At 39.0% G+C, this 19,412-nt stretch overlaps 1 protein-coding gene across 6 annotated transcripts in view; it reads right to left on the bottom strand.

The window, feature by feature from the left end:
* Positions 1 to 19,412, bottom strand: part of PTPRK (protein tyrosine phosphatase receptor type K) — a 414,239-nt gene that overhangs the window by 55,625 nt on the left and 339,202 nt on the right. For all 6 annotated transcript variants that reach the window (XM_064447325.1, XM_064447319.1, XM_064447321.1 and 3 more), the window contains exon 13: positions 17,167 to 17,203. In XM_064447325.1, coding sequence (XP_064303395.1) covers positions 17,167 to 17,203 — 37 coding nt within the window. The remainder of the gene's footprint in view (positions 1 to 17,166; positions 17,204 to 19,412) is intronic.

Here is a 19,412-nt window from a genome sequence, read left to right as displayed (position 1 = left end):
ACAATTTAAGGACTTTCAGGACTTTACATAAAAGCAATACCTACTGCAGAATTTTTCAACAATTTGTTAAGACGCATTGGCTCTAAGCTCCCAGCAGAAACTTATTTTCATTCATTTACAGCAAAATGTATTTATGCCCACTAAAAAAAAAATGCTTTATTAAGCATTCATAGATATTGCAGGTATTTATTAAATCAGTTTCATCACCAGAAGATATTTTTGACATAATATCAATTTTCTATCTGTTTACTGAGTGCTTGTAAAGCCCTTTTCAAGAAACAGTAAAATACCTGAAATGTTTTACTGCACAGCAATACACCAACTAAACTTCATTCTCACTCAGCTCATTGACTTAACAATGTTTACATAGTGAACCTGAATTCAAAACATGTTTCATTGCGCTGAACCATCTTACGCTGATCTTGACATTTGGTAAGGGTAAAAAGTACCATTAATATTTAAGAAACTTTAATTCCAACTGCTGATTGAAAACTCAGTCACAACAGCCAAATTAAAACAATTTTTGTTTTGAAGAAGCCAAATACTCCTCATCCTGTAGTCCTAGAAGTATTAGATTTTTATACTGGCAAGTACTCCCTCATATATCTTTTTATTACATTCATAATATCCTTCTCCCATGGCATTGCCACCATGCCTGTACTACTGCAGGTGGGTAACAAATGCAAGAGACTCCTGCTTTGTGTTTTGCAAAGACCTTTCTCACATGTTTGGCCCATCAAATACTCCAGTAACACAAAATTTCAGCTTGGATTTCATTCTGGTCTTTAACCTTGGGTGAGGGAAGATTAGAGCTGAGATAAGGGTGAGTTAGGTTCAGAGCTGGGTTATCCCTTCTTTTTCAGACTGGGGTCCTTGTGCACAAGGGTCTGTTCCAGCCACAATGAAATACACAGGAAGACCACTTCTAATGTTAAAACACGTCTTTTCACCTTAGCTAATATTTTAAAAATTTCAAGAGGGGTGTGGGCAAAACAGTAAGAGTAGTAAACAGAGGCTTTCCAGGGGGGTTGAAATCAAGGAATTTGGAAGAAATGCAAGTGTTAAGTAGTAGCTCTGGAAATATTTTTTCTCCTTTTCCTTCAAAAGCTCTGTTCTTAAACTCCAGTTAGTTTCAGATACCTTACAGGGAAAAGTAAACAGCTCATCCCCCTGTGCCTGTTGGTATTTTTTTCCAAATTTAGAGCTAATGAAGGATTTCATTAATACGAAACTTTCAGAACACTGAATTTGAATCATCTCTGTAGGCAGACATAGGTGAAGGAATTTTGCCCAAACTTGCCCCAATCTTCTCCTCAGAAAAGACAGTATGCTGAAAAACATGACCATAACATGTAAGCATTCTTAGAGAATATACTAAGTCTGGCTGGGGTGGAGTTAACTTTCCTCATCACAGTCTGTGTGGGGCTGTGTTTTGGTTACAAATCCAAAACAGTGTTGATAACACAGGGATGTTTTAGCTATTGCTGAGCAGTGCTCGCACAGCATCAAGGCTTTCTCTTTTTCCTACTCTGCCTGCCCCCACCAACCTGGGAATAGTTTGGGAGGGGGCACAGCCAGGACCGCTGACCCCATCTGACCAAAGGGATATTCCCTACCATATGAAACCATGCTCAGCAATAAAATCTGGAAGTTTTGAATTTCCAAAGCAACCGTAGCTCGGACGCTGGCTGGGCATTGGGCTGTCTGTGGGAGGTGGTGAGGGACTGCTTTGCATCACTTTTTAAAAAATAAGTAAATCTTTCCTTCACTTATTAAACCATCTTTATCTCAGCCCACAGGTTTTCTTATTTTTGCTCTTCTGATTCTCTTCCCCATTCTGCTGGTGGGCAGAGCGAGTGAGCAGCTGGGTGGGTGCTGCTCCCCACCCCTCTCCCCTGAAAAGTATACAGAGAGAAGGAAAAAGAGCAACAATGAAAATTGTTTGATATCTTTGAGAACAAAACAGAAAAAAACACCAAACCCAAAAAACTTATACCATTGGCCATTTACGTTCAGGCTGGTCGTCTAAAACAAAAAGTTATTTCTTCCTCTCCATTTAACAAAACCTATTTATGCTGCTCTAGTCAGTTAATCACTACATTGTAATTCACATGCCACCTCTCCTTCTAGCTGAACCTTTAAAAGTCTTTTCATGTATTAACTTGAGACAGAGTACTCCTATTTAACAGCTGAAAAAGCTGAAACAGAAAATAAACAAGCCTGGGGGTAACAAGGATCTCACAACTGGGGCTGTAAGTGTTTGCAGATAAAGGCAATGTTTGGCATAACTCATATTTTCCTCAGTGTTTTTTTCCCCCCTCCTCACTCTGTTCTTTTTACACCAAGGTAAGAGAAGGTCATACCAGCTTTAGTAACCTAAAAAAGCCAACGTACTCTTACTGGCACTACTTCACACATTTCTTTTTGCTATACCTATCCTTCCTCCGTATGGGTTTTGTTTTTTCTCCTCAATATTTCAGGCAGCTTAAGATTAAATTATTTGAATGACTGCCTTGAAAGGTAAAGCACTCCAGTTTACCACTACTTTTTTTTTTCTCTATAGCAACAGAGGATGAATGAAAAGGGAATAAATGACACAGTAGTCCTTTCATACCCCCTTCTTTTTTTAAGAGCATTCTTTTTTATTCCCCGCGCTTTCAATTCAACCCATTCACAAAGGATTAGCATAACACATCTTTTTATACTTGTAAGGGTTACAGCTGTAATCGCTTCACCTCATCACTTTACTTAGAAATCCTGTCTCCAGAGGAATAATTCGATTACTCATGACAATCCAACTTTTGCCTAACCAAATAGAAATTCATTAAAATGCTGTGCTGGTGCATCAGTTTACTATGAGTGGAAGGGAAAATAAAATCCAGCAACATGAATAGTGGGTGTGAAAGGAAGAGAGCAATTGTTGCCTAACAAAAGGCTACCAACAAAAGACAGGATGACTAGCAGAAATTCTTAGTCCCATGGGCAGGGTAGCCTCCAAACTAATAATGATCCGTAGGTGTTAGAAGTCCTGGGTTTCAAATGGGCACGGAGAGTCTACAAATTGATGACAGCATCTGATTGCACCTATCTGACTAGTCTTCAGGTGGTACGGGGCAAGTGTACGTAAAAACCTGAGACAGAGCTTTTACACGGGCAGAGGAATCAATGCCATCTTCTGTTGGTGGAAAATACCTGTGTATGCACACATGCCAGTCCTTATAATGGCTTCTCTTGCTCTCTCCTTCTGAAATTCAGAAACGTACATGAAGCAATCTGACTGCATGCTGCTTCCGAGCAAAGCCAGAACCATCCTTAGCAACTGACAGTGGATAAGGATAAAAGGAAAAAAATGTGGACAACTGACATCTCCAAATGACTCCCACTTGCCCATATGCCCACAAGCATAAATCTAAGAAAAGCTCATGCTGATTGTGGCACAGAAGGAGAGCACTTGGGGCAGAAGCACAGATGCCAGGATCATGTCTTCTATTTAGAAGTAGAGCATTCTATGTTATTTTATATTATTTCTGTAGAGTGATTTAAGATGCCCAGATATAATGGGATAAGTTCTCAAAGGCAACATTTGTTATGCCAAAGGTTTAGGAGCATTAGGATCCAGCTGACAAATCTTTAGCTGTTAGATAGGCTTAGGTCTGTTTTCAGTTTTCAGAGCCTATAACTATCTTCTTGACTTTTATTTTTACAGATTCCTATGGATTTCAGCACAACATATGGGCGGCATTAAGGGCATTAAGGATTTATAAATTTGTATCATCATTATAAAAACACACAAAGTCTGAAATATATTTGGGGTTAAATGCAATACATATACTACTCATGGTCAAATTAAATATTGATGTGTTCATGTCTGCATTAAGAAAAAGAGAAAACATCCTGTTTACAGTAGCCATATGAAGAAAACATTCCAGACTGACTCAGAAAAAAAGTAGTTCACTGCGTTTATTTTAGTCTGATTTCTTTTTAATCTGGACTTCCTTTTTACTTAAAGTCGCTGCTCTTTTAGATTCTTCTAGGCACTTAACCTTTATTGTGATGTGTGTGTACTTTGCAGTGACTGAAAATCAATAATAATTCTGATACCAAGTCCTTTTTGTCTTGAAAAACTTAAAATATCCCTAAGACAGCATCTTTCTTCAATACTGCTCATGGGAATTTACTAATAATCACATTGTTAGATGTGAGTGGAGAAATTGAGTATGTGGAATAAAAGCCAGACTTTAAAATGAAAGAAAGTCCTCAGAGTGTAGAAAAAACAGTTGGTTATTGTTATTTTGCAAGTTACTGTTCAACATATACACAGCTGCAATAACTATGCTCACTCTACATAGGCAAAGTACCTGTATTTTTTCCCTTTACTCCTTAGTTAAAAACCAGTGGAGAGCAATTCTCCAGCCAAAATCTCATGCTCTGATCCTAATGAGATGTCCAGTTCCAAGACAGAAATCTACAGCTATGCAGAGAAATGGGGCAAGATCCAGTATCGAGCCTTGAATCTGTAATATAAATGCAGCAAATAGTTCATGGACAAGAACATACATACTCCTTTGCCTCCTCACACTTGTTGATTTGCCATTGCTTGTTTGCTGAGTTACAATATTAGTTTCAATGTGAGTGTGCTGTTAAAGAAACAAGCTGTTCTGTTTGCAGAAAAGCAGCTCTGATACACTGTGCAGCGAGCACAGGCACGGCTAGGAAAGGCAATGCTGTAGGTCACAATGGAAACAAGACCGTGCCACCTCTACAGGCTGGCTGGCGGCAGATGAGGCAGTACACACTTGTGGCAGGCTCAGGCAGCAACTGTACCCAGGTGGCTGTTCCCCTTCTCCTCCATGCCATAGCCTTTCATATAGTTCATACAAAAGCCTATCAGGTTCAGATCCAACAGCTGGGTCAGCAGTCAACCATTAAATCTAGAAGTCCCACATCCTCAGGCTATACTTGAACACAACGCAGCTATAGTCTCTCTGAAGAACAAGGGCTCTGCTGAGCTTTTTCTAATCACAAACACAAGACGACACAGGAGGCCTGCCATGAACAACTGGACAGGCCTTCCTGCAGCTGGGCTTCTGCAAGTCAACCCACTGTCCTCCAAACACTGCAGTGCTGTGTGCCTATGACCTATCAGGTTATATTATGATCTATCCAAGCACCAGAGACCACCTCCTCTAGCAAATCATTTTACCTAAGTAATTGTTCACATTCATCCAAAACAGTTCCTTGAATGGGTTACTAATAAAAAACGTATAAAAGATTTGTACTTCCCAAAACTATCTGGAAAAATACTTTCAGCTGATTCCATTCTATGGGTATAAAATGTCACTGTCTAAATTTCACCAATATTACTCAAAAAAGGACATCCAGGAAGTTATGATTTCTGCTGATCGATTCTCTGCATGCACAAATGGATTTTACTTTCTGAGTCTGAGAAAACTCTTCAGTTCAGTTTGAATTCAATCTATATTAGTAAAGCTATTTGATTTGGCTAAGTAACATCATGCTTCAGAGCTTGTGTCGAGTAAGCAGTATCTTTTTATACAAAGGCAACCAGATTACCAGCTTTCATATTTGGACAAGCATGTCATGAGATTCAGTTCACCACCTCTCAGTCCCTAAACTGCTAGCTACTCAGGTAGAATGAGGGTTTCTAAATTATGTTCAAAAGCAAAAATAAGAACTTGGTAGATGTACAAATAGGTAGTGACTGCTGCATTCCTGTGTCCCTGCTCAAGCAGGGGGGTTGGGCAAGATGATCTCCAGAGGGCCCTTCCAACCCCTATCACTCTGTGATTCTGTAAATAGCCACCATCCTTTCCCATCTTAGTGTGCTGCATGATCTAGGCTGAAACATGGAAGTGGTTGGCAACCGCAATGGCACACTCCACAGCTCAAGTTACTGATTAAAAATCCAATCTAACCCTGGTTAATGTCTGATGGCTATTCATGGGGACTTGTGATATACATTCCTCAATAGACAGAGTAATCTGAAAAATCAACTGTCTTGTCTGATACCTATAACATAATTTTCTGTAAATGTGTGAGTAGAAATGAGATGTATTATTACATATAGCAATTGTCATCTTTGGTCACATTTGAGATACAGAGGACAGAGGCTCCTTCTAGATGTTTCACAGATGCAGCACCCAGTGCCCAGGTTTCAGAGTCCCGTATCTTAAAAACCTTTACACCAAGGCAAGGAATGGTAACCCTTTCCATTAGGTGTACAAAAGGAAGTGCTATCAAAGATGAACACATGGATGTAAATACCTGTATAAACATTATGGCTCAGTGGTTTCAAGCAGAATGGGAACTAGCTGACAACCTTTCTAAATTTTGGAATAACATCAGATACTAAGCCCTTCAGGATTAAATCTTTATGAACTACCAGAAGTGAGAAATGCTAAAGAACTATGAGAAAATCTGTTTACATCTGCAGAAAATAATGACAGCATGTTGAATTACCAGTCCTTATAAAATTTGTTACAAATTTCTAGGGAATGCAACACCATCATTTCAAAACAGGAATGATAATCTCAATTCAGCAAAATCTAAGAAATTAGAAAGAGATCAAGGATTAATTTGAGAATTGTTCGACTACGTATTTTCTGTTGTAATGGGTCAAAAAACCAAGCAGACAATTCAGATAATCTGAATCGTAGTGTACATAAAAATTAAGGTTCACATTAAAAAAATGTCTGCACTTGTGCAAATCAACTGCCTTCCATATGTTGAGGCAATCTGAATGCCAGTTACAGTAACTGTAGAACCCTATCCTCTCCTCTCATCCTTTCACTATTGAAAAAAATCATCCTTTCACTATTGTTAAAAACATGTAAAAATGTTTACACTGCCAAACACTGCTACATGTTAATGTTCATGTTATGTTAACATGTTATCCATGTCAAAACATGGATAAAATCCACTCCAACAGTGTGAGCAAACAGTCAACAATTCAGTTTTCCTGTCACTATCTAACGGTCCCCAACAATAAGATGTACAATCAGAAAATGTTTTTAAAATGTATCTTCATATCACAGAATTATAGAATAGTCTGGGTTGGAAGGGACCTTTAGAGGTCATCTAGTCCAACCTCCCTGCAGTGAGCAGGGACATCTTCAGCTAGATCAGGTTGCTCAGAGCCCTGTCCTACCTGACCTTGGATGTTTCCAGGGTTAGGGCATCTACCACCTCTCTGGGCAACCTGTGCCAGGGTTTACAAAAAATATTATTTATATCTTCCATAAGTAGCCCTTTGAAATGGCAAACTCAGAAATACAGTAGCACCAGGGATGGAAAGAGAGTGATTATGATGCCTGTTTTCCATCAGTACATTGGGACTTGGTATTATTGTCCCAGAACGAGGGCCATTCTCATGATACTGTGAAGTCTACAGATATAATCTGTTTCACTGCAATATTCACTTAGACCATATAGCGCCATTCTGATTTTATTTGATTGTTATGACGGCATGAGTACCTATTCTTTGCCAGAGCAGAAAATTTCAGATATGATTTCCCACACTGTGAAACTGATGACACATAACTGAGGATTTGCCTTAAACTTGTCATTAATCACCTCATTACGCAACCTCTGAGCTTTTCTCTGCATCTCACCTGCCCATGCCCATGCTTTGGGCAATCTGTTGTCCAACATGAGAACTAGGTCTGGCATAACTGGATGTCCTGTAACCTTGCTGCAGTGCTGATAATGTGACAGCAATTTAGGAGTGCAACATACAAGGTAACATCCCACCGCTTTATGGCAGCAGGGCATGAAAGCAGTGCATTGGAAATGGTTTGGATGCTCAATGTGGAGACCATAAATGGTCCAAGCTTTGTAGCTATACAAAGAGTGGCAACAACTAATGCACAATAGATGTCTCCTTTTGTGGGAAGCCAGATGTCTCTCATTTCAGACATGCTGCTTTAATGTCCTAAATACTATATTGGCTTTTGCTATTCCCTGCATGACTTTGCTACTAACTGTGGTGTTTTGAAAGAAGTGTGCTGCTGAAGTAGCACTGCTGTTCTCACTTATTTTACTAGCATATTGTCAGCACAGACTACTGCCTCAGGATATTTTCCACCACAGCAAGGTTAGAGCAGGATCTCTTTTTCTTCTATGCTAATGGCCTGGCCAAACCACTTGGCAGAGGGGCTGAGACAATCAATAATATGTAGTCTGCTTACATATGTGTGAATAACCAATACTTAGTCATCAGCAAAGAGCAAGTAACACAAGTCAGCAGATATGGGACCTCTGATTTAATGTTCAGGTTAAATATTCTGGCATCTGTACGGTACTGAATGTGGTTACCTTTCCTGTTGACTCAACAAAGCAAATGTTAATCAGAAGTGGCAAAGGATGCAATCTGTTTCGTGACCTCTTTGACAGTAAAGGGTTCTGGAAGTCCGTCCTGATCAAGCACCTTTATCACCACATCACCGTGAAGCACAGAGAATAATCACGGTCCTTTCCAGGCTGCTGAATTTGCACAAAAGCCTCCACACGCTTCCAAAGTCGACAGCACTGAAAACCACAGAGTGTCGTAATTCTGTTCCCTATGCTTTGAATTTACCTGGATATAAAAATCGCTTTAACAGTGTGTGTAACTGTCTCCTGCTCCAACAGACAGATGTGCGATAACCACACGATTTCTAAAAAGATTGTCCCTCCTGCAAGGTCCATCTGTGCACCCTTCCGGTCAGGATCCTTCTAGAAGTAAAGTGGTTAGCGCACAACCTCCCGTCACAGCAGAAAGCAGTTTGCGCCCTGAACTTCAGAGCCATTGTCTCCTTACACAGCTGACAAAGCATCAATCTCTGTATTTGAGTAATTTGGCAGCAGTGCCAATCAACCATACTGACTTGCTCTGCAACACACTCGACAGTGTTTAGGAAGTGCTACTACACTTGGCAATGCTGCTTCTTGTTTCTAGATGACTAGCTGTAGAACTTCACTTAGCACTCTGTCAGAGATGACAAGCAAATAGTTTAATAAATCCTTGTAATGTTCATGACAACGAGGTGGAACTTCCTTTCATTTAGTTAGAAGTGTTCAATTAGAAACAGCGAAACACAGTGATGCTGTTTTTAGTGCCATAAACAGTTTTCATAAGAATCAATAACCACATTTCTGATTTAGATGTTGCTGAAGAACTTCTGCGTTCTTTGAGTGTCATTCTTTTCTGAGTCAAAGTTCTGCTTCCTCTTCCTGTCCAGGTGCACAGTAAGCAGCTTTATTGCTTAAAGGTATTTTGTCTTCTATTCAAAATAGCTCTATGCTAGGTAGCTGTTAAAAGAAGGATGGATAATTGCAGAGATTATCACCTCTGCGCTAAGATGTCACATATTAATATAACATTTTATGTTTGGTTTTTGTAGCTGGACCGAAGCAGTTTTGACCTTGAGGTTCCATTTTTTCCAGCAGTTTCCCTGAGACCTTCTGGCTGCACCTGAAGACGGTGAAGACTACCTCCCCTTGCCTTTCACCACTACTTCTCTGTAGCACATACTGTCATTTCTACCCTGCTTTCAGAACTGCTCATGCAGTTGTTCTAATCTAGGAAACATTTAAAATTATTTTGACTATGTTAACATTGTTACTGTTGGCTAATCTCAGTGCGATAGGTCATTTGTAACAGGGATAGCCATGAGCTGCTGGCAGGCACTTTTTCCACCAGATCTGTGACCACCAGCCATGCATACTCTCTTAAGAATTTGATTTTCTCTCTGTGTTGGCTTATGTGTGATCTACTGAAATCAACTCCTCATTATTATTAATCATATCATCAATCTGCCACATACATGGTTTTTACTTCACCAGTGCTAAGTTGTAGCACAGTAAGGAAGCTGCTGCTATTTCATCATTGAATGCAACTATGATGTCTTCTGTAATGAGAGCACATCAGAGCTATGGGGCAGTGATGATCAGCTAGGGCTCAGAGCATACTATCTCTGCTGGAGCGCCATTCAAGTTTTTGTTACCCCTTCCAAACAATCTAGGGATTTTCTATAAACTTCCAAATCCAATAAATGTGTGTATATGAAAAACTTCCAAACTAACGCACCATTTCCTGGAAACCGTTTTAAACACGACTGATTTTGACCTCATCCAGTTGGAACTGTAGTTTCTGTACTGGCACTAACAATGGTGTTAAGATACCTGTATGTAGGGGTATTTCTAGCATCAGCAATTGTTTGCTTTTTTGGGTACAGAATTCCAGAATTCGACTTATACGTCAATGATGTGTGTATAGCAAAACCTACTCTGGACTGTCAGTGTTGACACGCCCACCCTTTGGAGAAAGATTCCTTCTGGCTGAAGGCTACTACCTGGATGTAAACACAAGTAATAATTCCTAAAGAGCCCTTTCTCCTCCTTTTTTTGAAAAGATGAAACAGCGCTGTCTCTCAGTGGGGCTGCTCTAAAGCTCTGCTGCTGCACAGATAAACCAAACTCCTGTCGCTCCTGGGCCACACATGCACATGAGATGCCTGTGAGCCATGAGATGTATGTTAGAGGCATCAATCTTTGCCTGTTCCACCTCACACGCTCTTCAATCCCAGGCATTGCAAGGGGCTATTTTATCCAATGGTATAGTTAACCACAGCATGTGGGGACACGCTGTCTGGGTGAAATGGGGCTAAATATGACAGAGAGGAGGTAAAGACATAAGAAAAAGTAAGAAATGATAAAAGGTGAGAAAAAAAGAGGGGCTGAAATAAAAAAACTGCAGTATTAGCAAATGGCCATTTTAAATGGTAATGTTAATTGCATGTCTATTATCAAGGGAATCAAGGATCTTCTACTGCATTTAGAAGTCTAATGGGTTTTGTAAAAACAGTAAATTTCTACCTTTATGTCTCCATATTCTTTAACAATGGATGCAAAACTGTCAATGTCCACAATCTGATTAATGAAATAATAATAATTTTAATGGCTGAAGAGACCTAAGAAACCAGACACCTACTAGAAGAACATATATGCTAAGATGCTGATCCTTCACCTAGAGCAGGTAATGTACCAACATTAATTCTCCAATATTTAAATAGAAACTAGAATCCTCTACCTGAATTCAAAATTTTTATTCTTTAGGAAACCTTTATGGTTCCCAAGATTTCAATATGTGTATAGCATCTGCACAAAGTAATTCATTAAGTATCTAGGCCAAAAGAAATACTGAAACAATAATAATCAAGGAAAACTAATATTTATTATATCTTTGGACTAAAAATTTCTTAATTCTAATGGTTGGGTTTTCTAATACACTGAAATCTATCACTAGTTTTTCCTCTTAAAAAATTACTGATTTAAAAAAAGCTAACTTTCAGAACCAAACTAAATCTAATAAAAGAACGTTTGCATATAATACACTTATCCATTATGTAATGTATTTACAAATAAAGCTCTCCAGTAAAGCAATTAAATTTATTAACTGTATTTACTAGATTTACTCACCCATGACACTTTTCTGACCAAAAATAGTCAACTACTCTTTCAAAAATATAGTAATGAACCCGCATTCCTGAAGACTTAGGAAAGGGGACAGAAACTGGAAAATACTTCTGATCATAATTATTCTCAAATACAGTTAAAATAAATGGTTCAGCTCAGGCAATGTTATCTGCATAAAAACAATTAAGCAATCCAGAGTTTTTTGCTGTTACCTTCAGAATGAACCCTTATTTCTTAGAGATGTCAAGAAAGAAGCAGGAAAGGGTACTTTTCTTTGGTGCCATATAGTAAAGATTGGGAAACACATTCTCTGAAAATTGTCGTCCTATGCATATCAATCAGGTAGCTTCACCTAATAAATGCTGTTGTAACATTAAATTCCTTTTTACTCTAATCAGATTTTGGTAATTGGATTCCATGATTTTGTTACTCCCAGCACATACATGAAAATACCCACATTACAGGTTCTGTGTCTGGAAATCTGGAGGTATCTCACAGCTAACTGCTTTTTTACAACCAGCATCAAATACAACCAAAGGTATCACTTATCAGAACTGGCAGATGTGGTTGCTTGGTGAGCTACTGCAATTTCACATAAAAAGGAGTAAAATATGCCATGCTAATATTCTGTTTGCGTCTTCGGAAACCTCAGCCAAGTCACTTAAAGCCTCCTCTTCGTGAGATAAAAGACATTATATAAAAAAAGACCACTGAAGTTTAAACATATCAATAGCTTTTTCCTATGAATGAGTGAAAAGGAAGATGTGACTTAGGTAACATCTGCATTCTTCTCAAAATATATTGCCACTTAGGTCTCCAGTGCCTATTAGGACGGTACAGCTAAAGTCATTGTAGGAGCATTGATCCAAACCTAAAAACAACAGTGAGAGAAGCTGTGTTTCATATACATTTAGCATCTGACATCTTCCCTCATTTGTGCATTAATCAGTAACAGACATATCTGAGCATCCTGCTACAGGAGGTGACTTGACTTTTGCAAATTTCCCTAAGAGCAGAATCATCATCAGGAACAATTTCAAGGAAATAATTATGGTCTAGACAGATTTATGACTTCTAAAGACCTAATCCAAAGAACATTAATGTCAGTGGAAGGACTCCCATTGACATCAAAAGCCTTTGGATCAATCCCCAACTGCTGTGGGAATGAATTCAGACCAATAATGACAGTGGACTAAATGCACACTTGCAGTTGAAATGTTACCACCCAGACCTTTTTATTCCTTAAATCAGATTAAAAAGTCATTTTCTGCTATTTCACAATTACTTCCAGATGCGCATCATCTCAAACGGCATTTTCATCCATCTGTATGAACCAAACGTGCACAGAGATAGAGAAGTTCTACACTGCCTGAACTAATAATACAAATGAAAACCACAAGGGAAAATAATTTCCAAGGTGATGAAGTTCATGTCTTAAACACAGAGTGAGAAACCTTGGACTCGCATTTATTCCTTCTAATTACTTCACGATAGAGCTGCCAGGCCCACCACTTCTTTATTTATTGCCACAGTAGATTTCTTCTAATTAAATTTTCAGTATTTTTCTCTCGTCCCCTAAACAAAAGCATACACATAAATCAGTGTTAGCCTCAAACTTGGCAGCCTAGAAACTGTCAGAAATGTCAACTTCATATACTCTCTGCTTAATAACAGCTCTGCTGTCCCTTCTGTCCTCTTAAATGTCTATTTACATGCTAAATAATTTGAAGCATCACTCTTCTCTGACCATGTTAATCTAGTTCCATTCCCTGAGAAGTCGGTAACATTTTAGATTGTAAAATGAAATGCCAACGTCGTGTGCTACTGGAAACTCATTCAAGTTTTTACACAAACACAACTCCAAGATGTGACTGATCAGTCATCAACATCGTGTGTTCCTCTGAAGTGCATGCTATGGGAACTGTGCATCTTTTATTCACTCCTCTAGCAATATTTTGGTTAGGCAGGTTCAGTTGTCACAGATTCATTGTGGTATGAGCACTTGAGGGTCTTTTCCAACCTTAATGATTCTATGATTCTACGGAACGGCTGAACTCTGCCTTATGAAATTAGTTTTAGTAAGTTCGAGAACTTTCTACAGGAAATTACGCGCTACTTTTTTTGGTCAAATAATGCACTTTTCCTAGCATAACTCCATCCTTCAGTTCCTAATGAATATCTGACCTATTACCTAAGTGTCTGTACCCTCCTCTGCACTTCAGAAAACAAGGTATTTTTTTCTCCCTTCTTCAGTTACTGTATGTGTGGGAAACCAGATTATTAGTGACTGGGTAATGCCACTACCTAGATTTAAAAAATAATGAGGCAGAGAACAATTAACTGTTTTTTGTTGCTTGTTTTTTAAACAAATTGATGATTACTGGTTACTAAGAGCATCTGAATGGGAAGGGAATCCAGGTTTACAGACAAAGCTAGTATTGGCTAAAAGTATCCAAAGAATTAAAATGGTTCCGTTCCTCCATTTTCTGGGCTATACTTGTAGTGGAAATGGTGCTTTAGGTATGTCCTACCCACCACCTGTGTCACAGGGAGTTATTTTTAACCTGGTTTCCTCAAGAATCAAAGCTTATGTGAACGGACTGTGTACGTGCACAACTCATACCCTCTTGCCACATCTAATAACTTGGGACTCTCTTGACCAATTCAGTGCAATCTGCAGAAGGGCAAAAGTCACCAAGTCATTAAATTCTCACAAGCTTTGTGGAAATAGGTGTCCAGATAAAGGGGAATCTTGTTATTACCCTAAATCAGGGCCATCACAGAATCACTCTGGCATTCATCCTTCAGCTGTAAGTACACAGGAACTGCTCAGGCTGCTGTTCCAACATTTTCTTCCACGAAAAATTTAACTCCAGATCCTAGTAAGCCTCGCAGTTTACTCTAGAAACATTTTTTTCAAGACACACCAGGGGCAGCAACATATTTAGTCATGATTTGGCACCATCTTTTAGATGAGTTCACACTTCAGTGCATTTTGTTATCAGAAGCGCATGAGAACACCGCACGTGGAATATAGGGACTGAAAAAGTATGAGTGCTTCAATTTAAACGTGCTGACTTTCATTAGTTTGACACCAATAAACTATTCCATCAATTCTCAAAGGTAGAAGGAAACCCATGGGAATGATACATGAAAAACCCATTATGCATTAAAATACATGTAAATTATGTTAATAGGGAACTGCCCAAGCAAAAAAAAAAAAGAAAAGAAAAGAAAAGAAAAAAGAAAAGAAAAGAAATAATGCATTTAAGGAAGTCAAATTATCAAGATTATAATTTCAGGGGTATGAACTTCTCCAGCACCAAACTATGACATTATTACCATATTTTTTTCCACCTTTATATCTATCTATCTATCGTGTGACTATACACAGTAGATAACATCAGACCCTTGAACGAGGTGAAAATGAGAAAGTGCCTTTGCTGGCAATACTTAACTTCACTACCAAGGAAAATTTGTCTTGCCTTTACATGCACCTTTAATGCCCACCCTTTCCACCCCAGCTCTCTGTGATTTTTAATGCTGTTTCGACATGTTCAAGGCAAAATTCAGTTTGGCCAGCTGTAGGCTGCTTCAAGTCACAGGAGATGACACAGAACTACACACTACTTTTATAACTGAATACATAGATTAGACAATTTGCTGGACTTTAAAGGGGTACATTAGCTTTCAGGGGTGCATTAGGTAAGGTGAGACAGTCCTCTTTTCCCTAGGAATATATTACAAACGTAACCAGATGACTCCTAGGTCAATGATTCAAAGTAAACTTACACACTACGAAAAAATCAGCCTAACCAGATGAACACATACATAAATCAATATATTAAGTATGCTTTGCTTCAAGGACAACAAATCGTGGTATTATTTTTATGATGAAAACACGAGAAAAATTTCAGTGTCAGCTCTTTAAAAATTATTTAGAACACCAGTATAACTCGTTTGAGAGGTATGAATGTACTTGACTTTGAAGCCATGATTCCCTACTAAATACATTCCTTTAGAGCAAGAGAAAGCATGTGCTCCTATTGCTGCCCCCCCACATTTCACATCTATCAAATAAAATAACAGAAAAAGTCAGAGAAAACATTTTGGCTTTAGTTCCAAATCTGAGGAGTATAGTACTGACATACTGACAGGCAATGCAGTTAGTTCACGAAAACATGTCTTTAGCCAGAGCAGCGAAGCCAAGATTTATAGCACAACGGTAAGAAACGTGCTACTCATTTCCCCTTTCCTTCAGACTACAGCCATCGGGGTGCAGGTGACTGTTATGGCAGAGGAAGGCATACAAGCAACCGCCAGGACTATTGCTCCTGTCAACATTGCCTTGACATCAGTTGACTGAATACAGTTAAGTAAAAAGTTATTTCCTCATAAGCCAGGTGAACTCCTTCCCTATTTTGTTACTACTATCCAGAAAATCTATGATGACAAAGACCAGTGCTCTCCTCTTCCTCATTCCGTATTTCTGCAGTACTTTAGGATATTTCTGAGCCTTTCAAGATTCTCCCCTTCACTCAAATTCTAGCAATACATGCTTATGGTACATAAATATTTGTTTATGCAAATATATTTTAATTCAAACATTAAATCTTGCCAGGTAAACATAAGAAAGATAATGCTGATGTACTTTTCACAGAAGACTTAGCTCACGGTTTTAATTTCCTGTTTTTATTAGCTTACCTCAGTTGACAAAAATATTAGCACATCTTGAGAAGTACATTTTATTTTCTGGTTTCTCAGGAAAACACTTTGTTGGTACCACCTCATTTGAGGCATCAGCTTTTAATTGGAACAAGTTTTAAATTGAAAAAAGTGATTGAAAAAATGGTGCTGATGTGCCACCACAGTACTTTAAATGCCCCCTTGCTCATATCTAAAGTTATTTTTACGCTGAATATCAATAAGCAATTAGAAAGAGACAATGTAAGTAGTGCTGCGCCTCTGCAAGTACTCTTTCAGCATTTGTAAGCTCCTTTCTTGTTTATGCTGCCGAAGTCTATCAAACACTCTCATGTTGACACAATCAAGCAACCAAAATGAATAGCTATAAATACAGCCAAAGCAAAAGATAACAATAAGCAGAACAACTAAGCCCTCATTTGAAGATGAAACAGCATTTCTGAACGAGCAGTATGTGATTAACCCAGTGTATGTGGGGTCAATACGATTTATTCTCACAGCTAAGCAACCAGTCTTAGCCCTGGGCCTCACTTGCTGTCAAAGACACAAGCCTTCCTCAAATCAACCCTCCCCTATGTCTAGCTAACACTGAGCTCTTACTTAGGAAAATTAACTATCTTGTCCTTCATTTAAATTATTTCCACCCCTGCTTGGAAGTAACTGTTAGCATAACAGACAGTTTATCAAGTGTGCTTTCTGGTCTCCAGTTAATCTATCTGCTGCAATGCTCCAGCAGCTGAAGAGCAGATCTTGAAAACCACAGACAGGGAAAACAAAGGAGTACTTATTTTGTCTAAATTCTGAGTATTGCTACCACAGTACTTTCTTGGCCCAATACCAAAGAATAAAAAGCAGTAGCCCACTACATTTTCAGACAATCACGTGGCTCAAAATAGAGGGATAGTACTGGCTTTTGTTCAAACATTTAACAGAAATTCCACATTTCATTAAAAAGACCTACTTTGCTTGGAGGGACAAACCTCTTACCTTTTGTAGCTATTCGGACACACTGAGTTTTGGTTTCCTGTTGAAGAGGGAAAAGTAAAGAAAACAGTCAGATCAGTTTGTTTTTTCTTGCTGCCCCTCCCTGTTCCATAAATTCATCTGAGATGTGCTGATCAGCTGGGGCAACCCAACAAGGTGGCTCAGGGCTTGGGATTCAGCAGGAGAGAGGAGGCCGAGTGATTCTGCCTCTTTAAAAGCTGCATGAAATCTAGGCATTGATCTCTACTGTAGAGGATAACAATGGGAAGAAAAGGTGCGGGACAGCCCAGATGTAGCCAAATTTCAGATTATTCAAATCAAATGGAAATCATGCCATAAGAATAGAGAGGGTGCAGTGGAAGAAAAGGGGAGGACTCGTGCTCCTGTTTATTTCATGGCACAGAAATCCCAAGCCAGCATTGACCTCCAGCAGCACCATGCAGCAGAGAAGGTACATTTGTTCAGCACTGTGTCCAAACTAATTTGTTGCTGCATCCTGATGGTCTTGAACAGGGCCACCTGAAGCATGGCAGCACCATGCTCCCTCATGTTTCTAAGTGTGGAATTAGCATAGAAGCAGCCCAGGTATTCCTTCACATATGACACAGTTAATCTACAACCTATATATTCTGTCCAGGAAAGACAGCAATTTGACAGTGATGTGCTTCAGAAGTCGCACATGCAAAGACAATTTTTATGTTTTTAATCCATCCATCATCCCCCCCCCCCCCCCCCCAAGTTTGGTCAGCAATTGAAACAAATGAACAGAGAAATGACCTGGTTATGCACAGTGTGGACAACTTGAACAGACAAGGGTCAGTCATAAATGGGTTTTCTGGCCTTTTTGTACAATGTGCAGTCATTTTAAATGCAAACATATTGAAATAGCATAAGGTTACATGAGAGGATGCAGCTGCTGCTGTATTAGATCACTCCAAACAATATTAGCAATTAATTAGAAAATATAATAATGACAGTTTCATTCTATAAAATATGCTCCCTTTAGTCCTGCACCCCCCAGCACTCCGTCCCAAACACATCCTCTGGCATCTCTCTCCTCTTGAAGATTCCCAAGCAACAGGTAAAATATGTTGGTGCTGTTTTGTGAACACAGCTTGTAAAGAGTGAGTAAAACTGTGAGTTGAGGCTTCCCTTAAGTGTTCGATAATGAAAGTCCCGCAAAGTTTATTTATCTAATCTTACCTAATTAGCATTCTCCCCAGTTATTGGATTTACTTCTTCACTTTTGTTCAAAATGTCTGTGAGAATCACAGAGTAACCCTCATCCTGACCCTACAGTGTACTTCCGAGCATACTTTACTTCCCCTTGACTATTCTGGTGAGCCCACTGCTTTATAGTAAAGTACCTGTTTAAATATTCTGCAGCTCAGAGGTTACCTTACAACCACTAGATCTCTGTCCTGGCAGAATACAGTGCAGTCCACCCAACCCCCGCCAAATCCCTCTAGGAACAGAAATCTGATCCAAAGTTTTAAATCATACCAGAGAAAACCATTTTAGGATTAAACTCTCTCACAAGCTGAAATCAAGTCAAAGTGAAAAATAATGTATTCTTCCCTCATCTTCTACTCATCTGTCAAAATGTAAAAAACCAAAATAAAGATCTATTTTTGTGTTTAACATTTTTGTTTTACTTTTCCCTCCCATTTATTTCTTGGGGAATGAAACAAATTTCCTTACAATTTATTGAGCTGGAAGCCAACAAAAGCAAAGGGAATGTATGTAGCAGGTGAGGGAGATATGAATGAGTGACTAGCAGTTACCTTTTATTCGGCTTTGTTTGCTTCATGCAGGTTTATAGATAAGAACTAGAGAGAGGGAACAGTCTCTGCATTGAGAAGAAGCCTCCAGTTCTAAGCAGCTCCAATACAGTTTCATTAGGTCCTGCTTTTTCCCCATTAGGACTTGATGCATATGCAGTTTTCATAACCATAGGTAGAAGGTGAGATATTCTTCAAAAGGCTCCAAGGCCAGGCTACCTGTTAGCTAGGATTTGCTTAGTCACTGCAGAGACCCAAACATAAGGAAGGGTAAACATGGCTTCTGCTCCTTCCTGATGGCTCTGGTGAGTCTCAGTGGCTATCGATCTGGTTGTTCTCTCTAGCTCCTTTCTGACCTGCCTGGATACTTCCTGATTTCCTTCAGATTTCTAAACTATAAATAAAAAATTTAAATTTTTAAATATCTGAAAGTTCTGTGCCTACCGTCTTTTCCCTCCTTACCAACAA

Source organism: Phalacrocorax carbo, chromosome 3, assembly GCF_963921805.1.
Source record: "Phalacrocorax carbo chromosome 3, bPhaCar2.1, whole genome shotgun sequence".
Taxonomy (NCBI): domain Eukaryota; kingdom Metazoa; phylum Chordata; class Aves; order Suliformes; family Phalacrocoracidae; genus Phalacrocorax; species Phalacrocorax carbo.
The sequence above is the reverse complement of the archived record's forward strand: the minus strand, read 5'-3'. Positions and strand labels throughout refer to the sequence as shown.